The following is a 21039-nucleotide window of genomic DNA, read 5'->3' as shown; positions in this document are numbered from 1 at the left end:
ATAAATTTTAAAGGAACGTTGGGGATCAAAAGGTCATGTTCTTATTTCATCACAAACTGTTTATTCACACTACTTCAAGGGGGTTGGCAGGGTTGGCTTCTTACCCCTGCCGCTGCCTGCCAGGGGAAATCTCCACTACACCAGGAGACACCCCGTAGCCCCTGCCCTCACTTACTCCTCCCCAGCGGGTACTACCATGAGTGGTGAGTTCGGAAGCAGCAATGGGCCGTGCATGTCTCCACTCCTTCCTTTCCCTTCTACAAGGGCCCGGTGCCACTGGGCCAATGAGCTGGCCCAGGTGTGGAACTCGGTGTCAGGAAGGCTAAGTGCCTACTGTGCACGCACCACCTTCTTCCATGTCGGCTTTATCAGCCTCCACCTGCTCTCTCCTTTTTCATGTTTCCCAAATGGTTCAGAATTCAGCAGCCAGAAGTGGGTTATTCATTGGGCCACTTCTGAATACATCCAACACACGGAAATATATGAATAGACACACACTCTCAGAAAGTTGCATTATGTGTGAAATATAACAGAAGGAAAAACAGACCCCGTGCTGTATATAACAATAATGGTAATAATACCTGCACTTTTTCTATGTGGGGTAAATGCTCTACACTTTTTATCTCATTTAATCCTCACAACGAGTGTGTTGTCTAGAGCTCTGTAGAGCTGTATTTTCTTGACATTTTAAACCCTTGCACCTTACACTATCTTCTTGTATCACCACCAAGAAAACTCTGAAGAGCTTTGCTTTTAATAACTTACTCTTGTGTTGATTTATTAAGCGTTCATTTTTAAACTATTCATGTTACTGCACTCCACCTGAGATTCTGTAATCTCACACAGAGAGATGGACAATCTCCAACCCACTGAGACTTACGGCTGTAAAATAAACCACCATTTCTCATCTCCTAAATGTCAGGTGTAATTACACACCAACTACTTCCAGACTAATCAGATACCACCACAGTTGTCTGAAAATCTACGGGGGTAGAAATAAAATGGTGGGAAAAAAAATCTTGCCAGTTGGTAGACCAAGACAGGGCATCATTACAAAGGCAGGATACTTTGGTGATTTAATTGAGAACTAGATTCAAGTACTTCACTGTGGTGCAGTGGTTAAAAGCTCGGCTATTAACCAAAACGTAGGCAGTTCAAATCCATCAGAAGCTCCTATGAAACCCTACGGGGCAGTTCTATTCTGCCCTACAGGGTTGCTATGAGTCAGAACTGACCCAATGGCAAGAGGTTTGGTTTGGTGTTTCATAAACAGCACGATGTTGGTAAGAACATATAAGAAATGTACCAACTGGTGAAACAAATATAATTTTAGAGAAAACTTTAAAACATCCTAAAAAGCACAGCACTTTTATAGTTTGTACTAAAGGTCTTTTTCCCTCTTAATGCTGTTCTAAATGATGAAGCTAAATTTACATAAACTATTATTCTGATAAGGGTTCTATTGTCTAGCATGCTACTGATGGCTGTTTGGAGGCTAATGAAGTTATATGAATCATACAGTAATATATTCCAAATAAACACCAACCAAAAAAATAATAATAAACCATATGTAAACAGTACTGTTTTTCAGGCAAAAAACGGGTAAATAACAGGAATGAAACAGCAAACCCAATTCTGCATACTGATTTACAAGTCAGGACAAGATGCTCTCAGACAAGTTACTCAGTCCCTTTCTTCTGTAGTTTCACATACGTGGACATAATCTGCACATCTTTGTGTCTTCCACTAAGGGAAGATTGTGTTTTGCCTCCTTCCTCTCACCCAAAAGCAGAGGACTGCTGGTCTGCGCTGACCAAATCCAAGGACCCTGAGTCAGTGAGCAGTGTCTAGTGTGACTCTGAAGGCCAAAGAGGTCAGGGAACAGCCCCCACCCACCTGCCTTCTCTTTTTCTCGTCCCTGTCCTTCACCCACAAGTGTAGTGACTTAAGGGACTACCTAAGGCTTCTTCCGACCCCATCTCTACTCCTGTCCTGTGATCAACTTCCATTATCTCTCTTTCTTTTCCTCAAGAAGCAGGGCCCTGGATGGCTACCAGAGCCTGAGAAGGCCTGGGCAAGTCAGCTTCGAGGGATCCGACTCGAGGTACTGTAAGCAAACACAACTTGTAGGCTTGCCTCTTCACTCTGGCTCTGGCAGTGACAGCTCTGCATCTCACTTTCTGTGAAGCCCACAGTCCTGGCTTTAAACACAGGAGGAAACGACAGTATTGGAGAGGAGGTGGCAGACACTGAGGGCCTGTGACCATCTCTGATTCACAGCACTTAGGTCTAACGAAAACAGGAGAGATCATCTATCCACATGCTCCAGCCAACCTTACTAGAATCCATACTGAAGTGTGGAGCAAAAACCCATGCTAACATGAATATTTAGCCTTGTTTTTGGTTCCTCTGTACATACAGTTCCCTCAAGGATCTCGAAAAACTCCTTGACGGCCTAGCCAAATACCAACTGTATATTCCACTAATTCCATCCTTAACGGACTCACCCAGTCCTTACCTCCCAACATCTGGATTACAACACTTCAGCACATCCACCCTGTGCAGGAGAGAACACTGTTAATGCAGCCCCTGTCTCTACTCTCTAGTGTATACATTTTTAGAAGCCCTGGCGGTACAGTGGTTAAGTGCTCAGCTGCTCACCAAAAGGTCAGTGGTTCGAACCCATTAGCTGCTCCTCAGGAGAAAGGTGTGGCAGTCTGCTTCAGTAAAGATTACAGCCTCAGAAACCCTATGGGGCAGCTCCACTCTGTCCTACAGGGTTGCTATGAGTCAGAATCTACTTGACAGCAGCTGGTTTACACAAAGAAAACAACTTAAGCTAATGCTAAACAGTGAATTTGGGGGATAATTTGAAGTATTAAAAGAACTACAACCGACATTAAGATTTAACCAGGGTAATTACAAACTTTTTTTTTTTTTTTTTACTCTAAGTTAAAGTTTACAGTTTAAGTCAGCTTCTCACACAAAAACTTGGACACACATTGTTATGTAACCCTAGCTGCTCTTCCTATAATGTGACAGCACACTCCTCCTCTCTACCCTGTATATCCTGTGTCCACTCAGCCAGCTCCTGTCCCCCTCTGCCTTCTCATCGTGCCTCTAGACAGGAGCTGCCCATTTAGTCTCATGTATCTACTTGAGCTAAGAAGAACACTCCTCACCAGTATCATTTTATGTCTTACAGCCCAGTCTAATCTTTGTCGAGTAGACTTCGGGAATGGTTTCGGTTTTGGGCTAACAGAGATTCCAGAGGCCATGACCTCTGAGGTCCTTCCAGCCTCAGTCAGACCATTAAGTCTGCTCTTTGTACTAAAATTTGAGGTCTGCATCCTACTTTTCTCCTGGTCCATCAGGGATTCTCCATTGTGTTCCCTGTCAGGGCAATCACTGGTGGTAGCCGGGCACCATCTAGTTCCTTCCGGTCCCAGGCTGATGAAGTCTCTGATTTACGTGGCCCTTTCTGTCTCTTGGACTCATCATGTCTTTGGTGTTCTTCATTCTCCTTTGCTCCAGGTGGGCTGGGGCCAATTCATGCATCTTAGATGGCCGCTTGCTAACTGTTAAGACCCCAGATGCCACTCACCAATGTAGGATGCAGTGTTTCCTTAAAATACTTTATTATGCAAATTGACCCAGATGTCCCCTGAAACCATGTTCCCCAGACACTTGCCCTGATACTCTGTCCCTTGAAGCCTTTGGTTCCATTCAGAAAACTTCTTAGCTTTTGGTTTAGTCCAGTTGTGCTGAGTTCCCCTGTATTATGTGTTGTCCTTCCCTTCACCTAAAATAATTCTTGTCTACTATCTAATTAGTGAATAATTAAAACCTTTTGTGTTTAAACCTTTTCTTGAGTTCTTATCATAGTGTTTTCATACAATATTTGTCCTTTTTCAACTGACTAATTTCACTCAGCATAATGCCTTCCAGATTCCTCCATGTTTGAGACGTTTCACGGATTCACGGTTGCTCTCTACGACTGTGTAGAATTCCAACATGGGAATATACCATAATTTATCCATTCATCCATTGATGGGCACCCCGGTTGTTTCCATCTTTTTGCTATTATGAACAGTGTTGCAATGAACATGGGTGTGCATATATTTATTCCTGTGAGAGCTCTTATTTCTCTAGGATATGTCCCAAGGAGTGGGATTGCTGGATAGTATGATAGTTCTATTTCGAGCTTTTTAAGGAAGCACAAAAACGATTTCAAAAGTGGCTGCACCATTTTACATTCCCACCAGCAGTTTTTAAGTGTTCCAGTCTCTCCACAACCTCTCCAACATTTATTATTTTGTGTTTTTTGGATTAATGCCAACCTTGCTGGGGTGAGATAGTATCTAATTGTAGTCTTGATTTGCACTTCTTTAATGGCTAATGATCATGAGCATTTCCACATCTATAAGCCTCCTGAATGTCTTCTTTGATGAAGTGCCTGTTCATATCCCCTGCCCATTTTTTAACTGGGTTGTCTTTTTGTTGTTGAGGTTTTGCAGTATCTTGTAGATTTTAGAGATTAGTCACTGATCGGATTTGTCATTGCCAAATTTTTTTTTCCCAGACTGTAGGTTGTCTTTTTACTCTTTGAGTGACATCCGTGCATGAGCTTAAGTGCTCGATTTTCAGGAGCTCCCAGTTATCTAGTTTCTCTTCTAGTGTTTGTGCATTGTTAGTAATGTTATGTATACTGTTTATGCCATTTATCAGGGCCCCTAGCATTGTCCCTATTTTTTCTTCCGGGCTCTTTATTGTTTCAGATTTTATATTTAGGTCTTTGGTCCATTTTGAGTTAGTTTTTGTGCATGGTGTGAGGTACAGGTCTTGTTTCATTTTTGCAGATGGATATCCAGTTATGCCAGCACCATTTGTTAAAGAGACTATCTTTTCCCCATTTAACAGACTTCGGGCCTTTGTCAAATATCAGCTGCTCATAGGTGAATGAATTTATGTCTGGATTCTCATTCTGTTCCGTTGGTCTATGTATCTTGTGGTACCAGTACCAGGCTGTTTTGACTACTGTGGCAGTATAATAGGTTCTAAAATCAGGTAATGTGAGGCCTCTAACTTTGTTCTTTTTCAGTAATGCTTTACTTGGCCGGGCCTCTTCCCATATGAAGTTGGTGGTTGTTTCTTCATCTCCTTAAAAAATGCCATTGGAATTTGGATCAGGATTGGCTTGTATCTACAGATTGCTTTGGGTAGAATAGAATTTTCACAATGTTGAGTCTTCCTATCCATAAGCAAGTGTTTTTCCACTTATGTAGGTCTCTCTTGATTTCGTGCAGCAGTGTCTTTTAATTTTCTGACGGCACTGGGTGTTTTTTTTTTTAAGTCTTGTACATCTCTGATTAGATTTATTCCTAAGTATTTTATCTTCTTGGGGGCTATTATAAATGGTATTGATATGGTGGTTTCCTTGTCGAAGTTCTCTTTGTTGGCGTAGAGGAATCCAACTGAATTTTGTATCATTTATCTTGTATCCTGATACTTTGCTGGAATCTTCTATCAGTTCCAGTAGTTTTCTTGAGGATTCTTTAGGGTTTTCTGTGTATAAGATCATAGCATCTGCAAATAGAGATACTTTTCCTTCTTCATTACCAATATGGATACCCTTTATTTCTTTTTCTAGACTAACTGCTCTGGCTAGGGCCTCGAGCACAATGTTGAATGAGAGTGGTGATAAAGGGCATCCTTGTCTGGTTCCCGTTCTCAAGGGGAATGCTCTCAGACTCTCTCCATTTAGGATGATGTTGGCTGTTGGCTTTATATAAATGCCCTTTATTACACTGAGGAAGTTCCCTTCTATTCCTATTTTGCTGAGAGTTTTTATCATGAGTAAGTGTTGGACTTTGTCAAATGCCTTTTCTGCATCAATTGATAAGATCATGTGTTTCTTGTCTTTATTATTTGTGTTATATATTATGTGACTGTTTTTCAAATCTTGAATCATCACTGCATACCTGGTATGAATCTCACCTGGTCATGGTGACTTATTTTTTGATATGTTGTTGACTTCTAGGGGCTACAACTTTGTTGAGGATTTATGCACCTAAGTTCATAAGGGATATTGGTTTGTAATTTCCTTTTTTTGTGGTGTCATTACCTGGTTTTTGTATCAGGGTTATGCCGGCTTCACAGAATCAGTTTGGGAGTATTCGGTCCTTTTCTATGCTCTGAAATACCTTTAGTAGTAGTGGTGTTAACTCTTTTCTGAAAGTTTAAAAGAATTCTCCAGTGAAGCCGTCACGGCCAGGACTTTTTTTTGTTGGAAGTTTTTAAATTATGTTTTCAATTTCTTCTTTTGTTATAGGTTTATTTAGTTATTCTACCTCTGTTTGTGTTAGTTTAGGTAGGCAGTGTGTTTCTAGAAATTTGTCCATTTCCTCTAGGTTTTCAAATTCGTTAACAGTACAATTTCTCATAGTGTTTCTGTTACAATTCTTTTAATTTCAGTTGGGTCTGATACGATATTGCCCATGTTATTTCTTATTCAGGTTATCTGCCTCCTCCCCTGTTTTTCCTTTGTCGCCTTGGCCATTGGTTTATCAATTTTGTTGATCCTTTCAAAGAACAAGCTTTTGGTCTTGTTAACTCTTCCAATTGTCTTTGTTCTCTATTTAACTTAATTCTGCTAATATTTTTATTATTTGCTTTCTTCTGGTACCTGAGGGCTTCTTTTGCTGCTCTCTATTTGCTCAAATTGTAGGGATAATTCTTGATTTTGGCTCTTTCTTCTTTTTGTATGTGGACATTTATTGCTATAAATTGACCTCTGAGCACCGCTTCTGCTGTGTCTCAAAGGTGCTGGTAGGAAGTGTTTTCATTCTCATTTGATTCTATGAATTTATTCTGTCCTTAATTTCTTCTATAACCCAGTAGTTTTTGAGCAAGCTGTTGTTCAGTCAGTTTTCTTATGTCTGATTTTTTTTCCTTGCTTTTTCTGTTATTGATCTCTACTTTTATGGCTTTATGGTCAGAAAAGATGCTTTGCACTATTTTGACCCTTTGGATTCTGTTAAGGCTTGCTTTATGACCTAATACGTGGTCTACTCTGGAGAATGTTCCATGTGCGCTGGAAAAAAAAGTACACTTGGCTGTTGTTGGGTGGCGTGTTCTGTATATGTCTATGAGGTCAAGATGTTTGACTGTGGCATTTAGATCTTCCATGTCATTACTGAGCTTCCTTCTGGATGCTCTGTCCTTCACCAAAAGTGATGTGTTGAAGTCTCCTACTATTATTGCGGAGCTGTGTATTTCTCTTTCCAGTGCTGTTAGAGTCAGTTTTATGTATTTTGGAACTCTGTCGTTGGGTGCATAAATATTTATTATGGTTCTATCTTCCTGGTATATTAACCTTTTAATCATTATATAGTGCCTTCCTTATCCATCACAGTGGATTTTACTTTAAAGTCTATTTTGTCAGAAATTAACACTGCCACTCCAGCTCTTTTTTGATTGTTTGCTTGATATACTTTCTTCCAACCTTTAAGTTTTAGTTTGTGTCTTAAGTCTAAGGTGTGTCTCTTGTAGGCAGCATATGGACAGATTGTGTTTTTTATCCATTCTTCCACTCTATTGGTGCATTTAGTCCATTTACACTCAGCATAATTATGGATAGGTTTGAGTTTACTGCTGTCATTTTCATGTCTTTTTTTGTGTATTGCTGACAGTGTATTCTTTCCACTTCATTTTCTGTGTTAAGTAGTTTTTCTTTATATACAGTTTTTTCCTCTTTTTCATTGCTGTTGCTTTTGTATTTGCTTAGTATGTTTTTCTTGTTTTTTATTTTGATGTGTAGGATTGGCAGTTTCATTTGGGGTTACCTTAATATATACCCCTATTTTTCTAAGTTTAAACCAAACACTTATTTCTTTATATCACCATGACTGACTCTATGATAGATCTATGACTTCTTTTTAGTCCCTCTTTTTTCACTTAACGTTGTCATCTTTTACATAATGACGTCTCCGTTTCCCTATTTTGAGCATTTTAGTTTTGATTTATTTTTGTGATTTCCCTATCTGGGTTGATATCTGGTTGCTCCATCCTGTGTTCTAGTCTTGGGTTGTTACCTGATTTTATTGATTTTCTAACTAGAGGACTCCCTTTCGTATTTCTTATAATTTTCGTTTGGTTTTTGCAAATTCCCTAAACTTCTGTTATGTGAAAATGCCCGAATTTCGCCTTCATATTTGACAGACGGTTTTGCTGGATATATAATTCTTGGCTTACAATTTTTTCTCCTGAGAGACTTTATATATGTCATCCCATTGCGTTCTTGCCTGAATGGTTTCCGCTGAATAGTCCAAGCTGAGTCTTACTGATTCTTTTGTAGGTGACTTTTCGTTTATCCCTAGCCACTCTTAAGATTCTATCTTTATCTTTGGTTTTGTCAAGTTTCATTATATGTCTTGGTTACTTTCTTTTGGGATCTACATTGTGTGGGGCTCGATGAGCATCTTGGATAACGATCTTCTCATCTTTCACAGTATTAGGGAAGTCTTCTGCAAACAAATCTTCAACAATTCTGTTTTTTGTTATCCCCCCTGTTCTGGTACTCCAATCACTCTTGATAAAGTCCCACAGAATTCTTAGGGTTTCTTCATTTTTTTTAATTCTTTTACCTGATTCTTCCTCAACTATGGTGTCAAGTGCTTTATCTTCAATCTCACTAATTCTGTCTTCCATTGTCTAAACTGTGCTCCTATGACTTTCTACTGAGTTGTCTAATTCTGAAATTTTATCATTAATCTTCTGAATTTGTTTGCTGTTTCTCTATGGATTCTTGGAGACTATTAAATTTGTCATTATGCTCTTCTCTAATCTTAAGTTCCTCTCATGCTATGTCTCTGTGTTCCTTGGCTTGTTCTGTGTTTTGCCTGATCTCCTTCCTGATGTCTTGAAGAGTTCTGTATATTAATCGTTTGTATTCTACCTCTGGTGGTTCCAGGAAGTTCCCTGCATCCAGAAGATTTCTTGATTCTTTGTTTTGGGAGGCTGCTGAAGCCATCATGGCGTGCTTCTTTATTGACTATTGTCTCTAAGCCATCAGTAAGTTATTGTATTCATTTATTTTTGCTGTGTTCTTGCTTCTTGTTTTGATGTGTTCGAATAGGGTGTTTGAGTGAGCTAGTTTGACTTTAACACCTTTGAAGATCTAACGTCCTCTCACCAGGTGGTTAGCGCCGTTACTAGGTATACGAGCCCAGAAGTCCCTATACTTTTCTTATATGGATTCAGCTCAGGTGTCTAGGTAGTTGGTTACCAAGTGTATGATGCAGGCTCTCACCTACAGTCTTACGTGAGCAGTGGTGATTGGTGTAGGCATAGACGTCTGCCTGCAGTAGAGGGGTCACGCACTGAGCAAGGCCAGGGAATGACAACTGCCCCTGAGTGTCTGTGAGGAAAGTGTGTCCCTGTTCCCTAGAGTGCCTATGTGGGTAGGTTTTGCAGCCGGACTATGAGCACCCATTGCTGTTGGCTATAAGGATTGGCAGTCACCACTCATCCTTGGACCCCTGTCGAGGGTGGCTAGGTGGTGAGGGTTAAGCCACCAGTCCTCAGGACCCTGATGTGGGTAGGTGAGGACCTTACTTAATAGGCAGAGTGGTGTCAGACATTACAAACCTGCCTCTCCACCATACAGCTGAAACAGCTGAAGTTAGCCATCAGGTATATACCCCGTTGTACTGTGCTAATGCGGGCCTATGCTGTTGAAATGGGCCAAACAGGTCTATGCAGGGGTGAAAGGCATTCAAAGTATGTGAACCGCTTATGCCTATGCCTAGGGAAAAGGAACTGTTTCTGCCCTGAGCTCCCAGCTTATTTTTTCCCCGTTTGTTAATCTGTACCTTCTCCAAGGCTGGGCGGATGGCCCAGGGAAACCAGCTATCACTGAAGCCAGCTTGGGACTCGGTGCAGTGTGGGGAGGGGTCAGTTAAATGGGTGGAAGTTTTTTTCAAAGGGGTGTTTTTTGGTCCACGCAGTAGATTAGACACAAGTACTCATCTTTTGCTAACAGCGCTGATTTTCACTGATTCTGGAGGTGTGAGTGAACTCTCCGCCACTCGGTCTCTCCTGATCTGGAAAACACATCCCAAACGCCACTGCTTGCTGACCTGCAGGGTGCTGGTTCCCACTGGTTCAGGTCTGGCAACTCCTCATTGGTTCTGAACCATCTCTATCTCTCCCTCCCCCTGCCACTCAGTCCGATTCCTCCACTTTGCCTTTGATGTTCAAGGTTCCTAGATTGTCATATATGATTGATTCCCTTGTTTTTTGGGGTCTTTATTGTAAGAGGGACCACCGCAGAAGTCTGATTACTCCACCATCTTGGCCCCGCCTCAAGATTTTTCATATTTTAAGGATAAAGACACTAAAATTATTTTTTAAAAGGGAGAGAAGTACCCCCACATTAAACCAGAGTATATTAAACTTAAGAAAAACATTAGAAATTCAGGAACATCTGATAAAAGAGAAGGGTGTAAGAAACTACAATATTCCTCTAAATATATTCTTTTTATATATTGTTGTTGCTAGTTGCCAACAAGCAGGTTCCAACTCATAGCAACCCCATGTACAACATAACGAAATGTCATCTAGTCCTGCACCATCTTTACAAGTATTGGTAGGCTTGAGTCCACTGCTGAAGCCACTGTGCATCTGGAGTGCCTTCCAACCTAGGGGGACTCATCTTTCAACACTATTGTTGGACGAAGTTCTGTTGTGATCCATAGGGTTCTTACTCGTTAAGCTTTAGAAATAGATTGTCAGGCATCTTTCCTAGTCTGTCTTAGCCTGAAGCTCTGCTGAAACCAGCCTCCACGTCAGAACCACAGAATGCTTTCCTCAGTGCCAGTGAAGACTGATGGGTGTGCTACCAGGCCTGTTACTATGTTGGATCCCAACACCAATGCTGGTTCGGGCCGTGTGGGTTTGACCAGTAACTGTGACTTGTTTTTCTATAGTTCTCACCCAGTGAGGGGTGTCTCTAATATCCTAGACTATTATTTCCTGAGTGGCAGATCAAGCAGTTAGGCCACTGGCAACAGCTCAAGAGTCAGCAGTCAGTAAAAAATATAGTAGTTCATCAGCTATGATGGCCAGAGCTGCGACCCAGCCTGAAACCCTGTCCACTTAGTTTTAGTGACCATGTCCATGCTCGTCTCAGCATAGCTGGTGCTGAGATCAAACAGCCCCAGCAGCCCGATGGGTATTACCAAGTTTCAGCTTAGCTGAGCCATCAAGCATTCAGGTCAAGCATTCAGTGGACCTCTGTGAATACAGGGCTCCAGTAAACCAATGGCTTTGCTTCAGGTGGCGGAATGGGAGCCAAAGTGTCCCCCAAAGTGGTATTAATTACTTTTTCACAAACAGCCAATATGCTGTTGGGGCCTGCTATATGGTGACATATCTGGACTCCACTTGACAAATGAGGCCTGTTGGGGCCTTCACAGCTTGTTAATCATGGAGTCTCAGTTGACCCACCAAATTGGAAATGTAAGGCAGAAAGTAACCAGGCCTATCTGAGTCAGGTGGTCCTGTCTCAACAGCAGCTTGCACGCTGTGACTTTTCAAAAGGGGTGTGCCTGAGAGCATCGTCAGCAGGGCGACAAGTCCCCAAGGGTGCCTCTAGGTGGATACCGCCTCCCTTTGCCAGAGGCTCCAGCCACCAAAGCCATCAGTCATGCAGACTTGCAGCTCAGAGGGGTGATCTTGCTTCTGATACTAAGTTCTTTTACACACACACACGTCCAAATCTGAGCCACCTTCTCTCTGAACCTATGCAAAACCATTACCAAGAGTTCCCACTACTGGGTTAGAACGAGAACACTCTGCAGTTTGAACATGAGGTGATATGTTGCTGTGCCTCTTCACGATCATTGATGGGTATGTCTGAGTCGAATGTTGCGGCTATTGTGTCAATCTTTCTCACCGAGGGCCTCCCTCGTTCTCACTGACCCTCTCCTTTACTAAACATGATGTCCTTTCCTTGCGATTGGTCTTTTCTGATGACGTGTCCAAAGTAAGCAAGCTGAAGTCTTGGCATCCTCGCGTCTAAGGAACAATTTTCATTATATTTCTTCTAATACGAATTTGTTCATTCTTTTGGCAGTCCATGGTATGTTCAATATTCTCTGCCAACACCACAGTTTCAAATACATCAATTTTTTTCTGTCTTCCTTTTTCATTATCCAGCTTTCACGTACACATGAGGCAATTATAAAGACCGTGGCTTTGGTCAAACGTACTCTGGTCATCAAAGTAACATCTTCTGCTTTTCAAAACTTTAAAGAGGTCTTTTGCAGATCTGCCCAGAGTAGTATGTTGTTTGATTTCCTGACTCCTATGTCCATTGACATTGATTATTGATCCAAGTAGAATGAAATCGTTGACAACTTCAATTACTTCTCCATTTATCATGATGTTGTTTATGGATCCAGTTATGAGAATTTTCATGTTCTTTATGTTCAGGTGTAATCCATACTGAAAGCTGTAGTCTTTCACCTTTGTCAATAAGTGCTTCAAGTCTCTTCATTTTTGGCAAGCAAGGTTGTGCCATCTGCATATCACAGGTTGTTAATGAGTCGCCCTCCAATCCTGATGCCACTTTCTTCGTATAGTACAGCTTCTTGGATTATTTTTTCAGTATACAAACTGAATAAGTAAGGTGAAAGGATACAACTGTCACACACCTTTTCCAATTTTAAACCACACAGTATCCTCTTGTGCTGTTGGAATGACTGCTTCTTGATCCATGTACAGGTTCCACATGAGTACAATTAAATGATTCATTAGATGAACTAAGTAATTTTTTACTATACCTGGATATATACTAAGATCCTGAGTAGTTTCCCATATGCTACTTTCTAATATTTCTTCTACTAGAAACTACTCTCATTTACCTTCAAGAGGAGCTCAAATTACGGGGTACACCTACCCTCCATACCCAGAGGCTACCATGTTGCATCTTACATGTTTACCATAGTGACCCGTCATGTTGAGTTCTGAGATGTTCATGGCCGTTATTCCGACCCAGAAGAAACACAAGAGAAAAGTTCCCTTTTATTCCAAAGGGACCTGAATTACGACCTCTCCTCCCTGCATCTGAACCTACTTCTAACCTAAGCCTAGTTCTACATATAATAGTGCTCAACCCCTACAACTCAGCATGTGACCCAAGTGACATTCCACGGCACTGGCAAATTCTGCTGCAGATGAAACTGTCATAGGTTTATAGTCAGGGTTACCAAAGTCCACAAAGCAGCCTGAGCTACTATGAAGCAGATACAGAAACAAAGTAAAGCTCAAAAGTAATATATTCCATAGACACTTGGAGGGGAAAACGTAATTTTTCTGCTTGAAGGGACAGATGTCCATATAATCATTTACATGATATGATATTTTTGGAAACCGTGGTGGCATAGTGGTTAAGAGCTACAGCTGCTAACCAAAAGGTCAGCAGTTGGAATCCACCAGGTGCTCCTTGGAAACTCTATGGGGGCAGTTCTACTCTGTCCTATAGGGTCACTATGAGTCATAGTCGACGGCAGTGGGTTTTTGGTTTTTTAGATGTTTAAATACTTATATACAGCACAATCAAAGAAAAAGTCTTCTTATAAACATTGCAGAATATTCAAGTCTACAACTACAACTTTGGCTGTGTCAGTTTTTCCTTACATCCTAGGATGTTTTGGGTTTATACATTTTGATACTGCTATTTGATAAATAAGATAAAGATTGTTATGTGCTGTCCTTATAGACTGGTTTGACAAATATAAAGTATTAGTATTAATAATAAAAAATGCAGCTAATACCCATTGAGTACTTACTATGTATCTATTGGCACTGTTCTAAGCACTGTACTTGGATTAACTCATTTAATCCTAACATCAGCTTCATGAGGAAGGAACACTATTAACATCCCATTTTATAGATTAGGAAACTAGTTAGCATGTAGAATAGCAACAACTGAACCACAGCACTACACATTCCTGCTTTTCCACAGGACATGATATCACTCCTGTCATATTTAATGTTTTCTTTTCATTTCTTATTTTTGCAAAATAAATCTATCTTTTCAGTGTTAATGTACCTCAGTCATTTTAAGTCATTTATAAGCAGCATCACTTCCTCTGTAAGGCCTCACCTGTTCTCTCCCACGCTAAGTTCCCTTCTGTCAAAACTGTCAAATATGTAAATTCCATTACTATGCCACTATACATCTACTGTAACTTTTCTCTACAGGTGTTATATTCATATTGCTTTTTATACTTTGAACCTATTGAGGTCAGTTGTTGTTGTGTGCCGTTCAGTCAATTCTGACGCATACTGACCTTACAGGACACGGTAGAACTGCCCTATAGAGTTTCCTAGGCTATAATCTTTACGGGAGCAGATCGCCAGGTCTTCCTCCCATGGAGCGGCTGGTGAGTTCAAACCACTGACCTTAAGGTTAGCAGCCAAGTGCTTAATCACTCAGCCACTAGAGCTCCTTAGTCTATGTCTAATTCATTTCTGCAACTTCAAACAGAAGTTGAAAAATAACGGCTGCTCACAAAATGACCACTGAATTAAACCATAGAAACCAAAGACAATCTTTAACACGAAGTTTCCAGTATGATCTCTATTGGCTACAGTAGGATTAAACAAGTGTACTTATATTTTTACACTGCATGGGTTTATTTTTAATTAAAAAAAATAGGTTTACCATAATTACCAGTATTATGATAATCGTCATTTATTTCATAAGTCCCTTTGCCGAACTACTCTACTTTAGATAAGTACACCAGCTAAGGTTCTATGCTGACCGTTTCGGAAAACCCAAATGTTTTTCTCATACCGTTTGCCTCGTGGATAGTGCCGCACATATTCTCCAACATCATGGGCAGCAACAGCTAAAACTTGTGGATCATCTGACACCTCCAGAAGTTTTGTCAAGATTCTGAAATAAATTTAATCCAAAGAGAGATAAATTTTTAATTTTTCCATAGAGCATAATAGAGCATAGGTATAATACAGATCCAAAAAAACTCAAACCCATTGCCATCCAGTTGATTTCAACTCATAGCAACCCTGTAGGACAAAGTAGAACTACCCCATAGGGTTTCCAAGGAGCGGCTGGTGGATTCAAACTGCCAACCTTTTGGTTAGCAGCCATAGCTCTTAACCACTGCACCACCAGGGCTCCTCCCTTAAAAATGGTTCCTTAAAATCATATATTCCCACTAATTTCACTATTATATATAAGTTAGCAATTTTCAAACCTTTTAGACACACATAAACTGCAGATTTGCAATGTATATCATGCACAATTCCCAAAACATTGGGAACTCTATCGCATGGAAAAGTTATTTTAATGTAAGGCCACCAGTGAATCCTTACTAATTTCTAAAAAATACATCATTCTAGAACTTTAACACCTTCTGTTATTATTAGAAACAAATTACTTTCAGCACTCTCTGATCAAGATGGGTGACTAAACACTGAGCACACACATTTCCCCTCTCTTTGCCCCAAATCTCACAAAAAACTGGAATATATATTGTACAAATAAGACTAAATCCATAAAAGGAGATGGATGTTTCTGAGAACACGGCAGCCCAAATGTACAGTTCTGAATTCCTTTCCCTCCCAATATGTATTCAGGAGCAACTATACAAGCAGAATAAAGCTAATGCTGCAGCCTGAGGGGTACTTCCGGGTCAGGAACCAAGGATCAACAGCAGAGAACGCTTGCCTCTGGTGAGCCAAAGCCACAACCACAAACGTATGCCTTTCCTGAGGACCTCCAGGGAGAGGGTGGATTTACCCACGAGGTATGTGCGTCCTTGGGAGTGGAGGAAGAGGGCTATGCTGCTCAGAACCCACAGAGCTGGAAAAGGACTGCCTTCCTCATGCTTCCAAGTGGGGACAGTACAAGGAATAGACCATTCCTGTGTTACGTAAAGACTCAGGAGCACAGGAAAACTTCTCACTCCATTCTACAAGGAGAGCATAACTGTGATAACCAACCAGAATGAGTAATTTTTGAAATGCCTAGGTAGAAGACTAACATATTAAAATATAAGTACTTTCTAATATGCCAGTGACTTAGAAATAAACCAGTTGCCATCAAGTCAATTTTGAAATGTGCTCCACAGGGAGAGGAGTTTCAACGTCTGATTTTTGGAAACAGATGGCCAGGGCTTTCTTCTGAGGCACCTCTGGGTAGGCGCAAATCTCCAACCATCCTAGCATTTCCACCTGAAAAATGACATTCTGTAAGTATAGGTATACTAAGAGAATGTCATTTTTCAGGTAGAAATGCTAGGATGGTTCAACATTAAAATACATATTTTAAAGTATTATATATAAACATATATTTAATTGTGCTTTAAGTGCAAGTTTACAGCTCGTTAGCTTCTCACACAAAAATTTATACATACATTGTTATATGACCCTAGTTGCTCTGTGATTTGACAACACACTCCTCCTTTCCACCCCAGACTTCCGGTGTCCATTCAACCAACTCCTGTCCCTTTCTGCCTTTTCATCTCACCTCTGGGCAGGACCTGCCCATTTGGCCCCATGTGTAGGTTATCCACCTGAAATACGGAGCACACTCTTCATTTTATGTCTTATAGTCCAGTCTAATCTTTGTCTGAAGAGTTGGCTTCGGGAATGGTTTTAGTTCTGGGTTAACAGAGAGTCTGGGGGCCATGTCTCCTGGGGTTCCTTCAGTCTCAGTCAGACCATTAATCTGGTCTTTCTACTAGAATTTGAGTTCTGCACCTCACTTTTCTCCTGCTCAGTCAAGGACTCTCTGTTGTGTTCTGTCAGGGTTGTCACTGGTGGTACCCACGCACCATCTAGTTCTTCCAGTCACAGGCTGATGGAGTCTTTGGTTTATGTGGCCCTTTCTGTCTCTTGGGCTAGTATTTTCCTTGTGTCTCTGGTGTTCTTCACTCTCCTTTGCTCCAGGTGTGTTGGGACCAATTGATGCATCTCAGATGGCCATGTCCCTAGCTTTTAAGACCCCGGACACCGCTCATCAAAGTGGGATGCAGAACATTTTCTTAATAAACGTTATGTCAATTGACCTAGATATCCCCTGAAACCATGGTCCCCAGACCACTGCCCTTGCTAGTCTGTCCCTCAAAGTGTTTGGCTGTATTCAGGAAACTACTTAGCTTTTGGTTAGTCCAAGGGTGCTGACTTCCCCTGTATTGTATATTGTCCTTCCCTTCACCTAAGATAATTCTTATCCACTATCTAGTTAGTGAATACCCCTCTCTCTCCCTCCTCACCCTTGTAACCCTTAAAGAATGTTTTCTTCTGTTTAAACCTTTTCTTGAGTTCTTATAATAGTGGTCTCATACTGTATTTGCCCTTTTGTGACTAATTTCACTCAGCATAATGCCTTCTACATTCACCCATGCTACGTTTCACAGATTCATCATTGTTCTTCATCACTGCGTAGTTTTCCAAGGTGTGAATATACCATAATTTGTTTATCCATTTGTCCATCAATGGGCAACTAGGTTGTTTCCATCCTTTTGGTATTGAGAAGAGTGTGCTTCAATGAACATGGTTGTGCATGTATCTATTCGTGTGAGAGCTCTTATTTCTCTAGGATATATTCCAAGGAGTAGGATTGCTGGATCACATGGTACTTCTATTTCTGCTTTTTAAGGAAGCACCAAATAAAATTCCAAAAGTGGTTGTACCATTTTACATTCCTCCCAGAAGTGTATAAGTGTTCCAGTCTCTCCACAACCTCTCCAACATGTATTATTTTGTGTTTTTTGGATTAATGCTAGCCTTGTTGGGGTGAGATGGTATCTCATTGTAGTTTTAATTTGCATTTCTCTAATGGCTAACGATCATGAGCATTTCCTCATGTAATAATGTAACATATATTTTAATGTAATTCAGTACATTTGTAGATGGGGGATGAACATAGGACTATATTAACGAAAGCTAAAAAAAAAATTAAAAATTCAACAGCTGTTTTGGGAAGAAAAAAAAAAAAAAAGGCATCAGTACACCAGAACCAGGTGGATACTTCCTCAGTCTTGTAAAGAGATTTATTAGCAACCCAAAGCCAAATTCAGAAAAAAACACTATGATTACTAAAATCTAACAAGATGTTAGAGGCCTAAGCTATGCAGTAAGGAAAGAGAAGTAGGAGGTATGACAAATAGAAAGAATATTGTCACTCTTTCCACTCAATCTGATTACTACAAAATCAAAGAAAATCACTTCAAAAATCACAAATCTATGAATAAAATAAATAGCTGTGTATAACGCAAGTATATAAAAACTAAATTCCTAATACTTCAATAATTACCAAGCAGCAAATATAGTAGAGAAACAGAAATCTATAAAATATCTTGGAATTGGTCTAAAAAGAAGTGAGCCAAGAACTAACTGAAGAAATATGAAAATAATTTACTAACAGGCATAAAGGAAAAGAATACATAAAAATATTTGTAGAAAATATGGGAAATTATTTTTTTAAATCTTGGGGTGGCAAAGGAATTTTAAAAGGCTTAGAATATTTAAAAGTCTTAGAAAACTGACAGTTTTTACCTTTAATAATTCAAAAGTTCTATTAGAATTTTCAACAAGGCTGCTAAGTCCATTCAATGGGGAAAGAACGGTCTCTTTAACATATGGTTCTGGAACAACTGGATTTCTACATGCAAACTAGACCTACACCCTCACATGACAGAAAAAAAATTAACTCAAAATGGATCAAGGACCTAAATGTAAGAACTAAAACCATAAAACTCTTAAAAAAAAACATAGGGGTAATGCTTCAGGACTTAGTTTTTAACAATGGGTTCTTAGCTATGACATGGAAAGCACAAGCAACCAAAGACAAAATAGATAAATGGGACTTCATAAAAATTAAAAACTTTTGTTCATCAAAGGCCTTTATCAACAAAGTGAAGAGATAATCCAGAGACTGGGAGAAAATTCTTGGAAATTGTGTATCTGATAAGGGTTTAATATCCAGAATATATTAACAAAAAAAAAAAAAAAACTCCTATAACTTAAAAACGAAAAAACAAACAACCCAATCTAAAAATGAGCAAAGGAACTGAAGAGACACTTCTCTAAAGAAAAATACAAATGGCCAAAAGCACATGAAAATATGCTCAACGTCATTAGTCATTAGGGAAATGCAAATCAAAACCGCAGTGAGATACCACCTCACACCCACTAGGATAACTATGATTGGGAGTGAGATACCACCTCCCATCCACTAGGATAACTATGATTGGGAGTGAGATACCACCTCCCATCCACTGGGATAACTATGATTGGGAGTGAGATACCACCTCCCATCCACTGGGATAACTATGATTGGGAGTGAGATACCACCTCCCACCCACTAGGATAACTATGATTGGGAGTGAGATACCACCTCCCACCCACTAGGATAACTATGATTGGGAGTGAGATACCACCTCCCATCCACTAGGATAACTATGATTGGGAGTGAGATACTACCTCCCACCCACTAGGATAACTATGATTGGGAGTGAGATACCACCTCCCACCCACTAGGATAACTATGATTGGGAGTGAGATACCACCTCCCACCCACTAGGATAACTATGATTGGGAGTGAGATACCACCTCCCACCCACTAGGATAACTATGATTGGAAGTGAGATACCACCTCCCACCCACTAGGATAACTATGATTGGGAGTGAGATACCACCTCCCATCCACTAGGATAACTATGATTGGGAGTGAGATACCACCTCCCATCCACTAGGATAACTATGATTGGGAGTGAGATACTACCTCCCACCCACTAGGATAACTATGATTGGGAGTGAGATACCACCTCCCACCCACTATGATTGGGAGTGAGATACCACCTCCCACCCACTAGGATAACTATGATTGGGAGTGAGATACCACCTCCCACCCACTAGGATAACTATGATTGGGAGTGAGATACCACCTCCCACCCACTAGGATAACTATGATTGGGAGTGAGATACCACCTCCCACCCACTAGGATAACTATGATTGGGAGTGAGATACCACCTCCCACCCACTAGGATAACTATGATTGGGAGTGAGATACCACCTCCCACCCACTAGAACAACTATGATTGGGAGTGAGATACCACCTCCCACCCACTAGGACAACTATGATTGGGAGTGAGATACCACCTCCCACCCACTAGGACAACTATGATTGGGAGTGAGATACCACCTCCCACCCACTGGGATAACTATGATTGGGAGTGAGATACCACCTCCCACCCACTGGGATAACTATGATTGGGAGTGAGATACCACCTCCCATCCACTGGGATAACTGTGATTGGGAGTGAGATACCACCTCCCACCCACTAGGATAACTGTGATTGGGAGTGAGATACCACCTCCCACCCACTAGGATAACTGTGATTGGGAAAAGAGAAAACAACAGGTGTTGGTGAGGATGTGGAGAAACTGAGATCCACGTCTACCGCTGGTGGGAACGTAAAACGGTGCAGTCACTGTGCAAGACAGTCTGTGGTTCCTCAAAAAACTTATCTAGGGATTCCACACTTGGGTACATGCCCCAAAAAACTGAAAGCAGGAACACAGACACTTGTACCCCCTGTGTTCACTGCAGCACCTTTCACAATACTCGAAGGTGAAAACAAATGTCCACCAGCAAATTAATGGCTGAGCGCAATGTGGTGTTCCCACACGCAACGGAGCACCAGTCACCCACAGAGAGGAACGGGGTCCTGATCCACGCCGCAAAATTAATGACTGAGCGAAATGTGGTGTTCCCACACGCAACGGAGCACCAGTCACCCACAGAGAGGAACGGGGTCCTGATCCACGCCGCAAAATTAATGACTGAGCGAAATGTGGTGTTCCCACACGCAACGGAGCACCAGTCACCCACAGAGAGGAATGGGGTCCTGATCCACGCCGCAAAACGAATGGACCCTGAAAAGATGCTGAGTGAACAAGTTAGTCACAGAAGGACAAAAATCGTATGATCCCACCTA

The 21039-nt window shown here is 40.9% G+C and overlaps 1 protein-coding gene and 1 long non-coding RNA gene across 4 annotated transcripts in view; both read right to left on the bottom strand.

Annotated features, from left to right (window-relative positions):
* Positions 1 to 21039, bottom strand: part of ATP6V1H (ATPase H+ transporting V1 subunit H) — a 132092-nt gene that overhangs the window by 35563 nt on the left and 75490 nt on the right. Inside the window, exon 12 of the mRNA XM_049853514.1 lies at positions 14864 to 14965. Coding sequence (XP_049709471.1) covers positions 14864 to 14965 — 102 coding nt within the window. The remainder of the gene's footprint in view (positions 1 to 14863; positions 14966 to 21039) is intronic.
* LOC126058474 (uncharacterized) lies at positions 19005 to 20361 on the bottom strand. 3 transcript variants are annotated; one of them, XR_007513228.1, is made up of 3 exons: positions 20158 to 20361; positions 19900 to 20114; positions 19005 to 19865 (listed from the first exon to the last, which is right to left on the bottom strand). It is a non-coding gene; the product is annotated as an uncharacterized LOC126058474 (long non-coding RNA). The 3 variants fall into 3 exon arrangements; XR_007513230.1 differs by having other exon boundaries at positions 19900 to 20071; XR_007513229.1 differs by having other exon boundaries at positions 19900 to 20200; positions 20287 to 20350.

This window comes from Elephas maximus, chromosome 15 (assembly GCF_024166365.1).
Source record: "Elephas maximus indicus isolate mEleMax1 chromosome 15, mEleMax1 primary haplotype, whole genome shotgun sequence".
NCBI classification, from domain to species: domain Eukaryota; kingdom Metazoa; phylum Chordata; class Mammalia; order Proboscidea; family Elephantidae; genus Elephas; species Elephas maximus.
The sequence above is the reverse complement of the archived record's forward strand: the minus strand, read 5'-3'. Positions and strand labels throughout refer to the sequence as shown.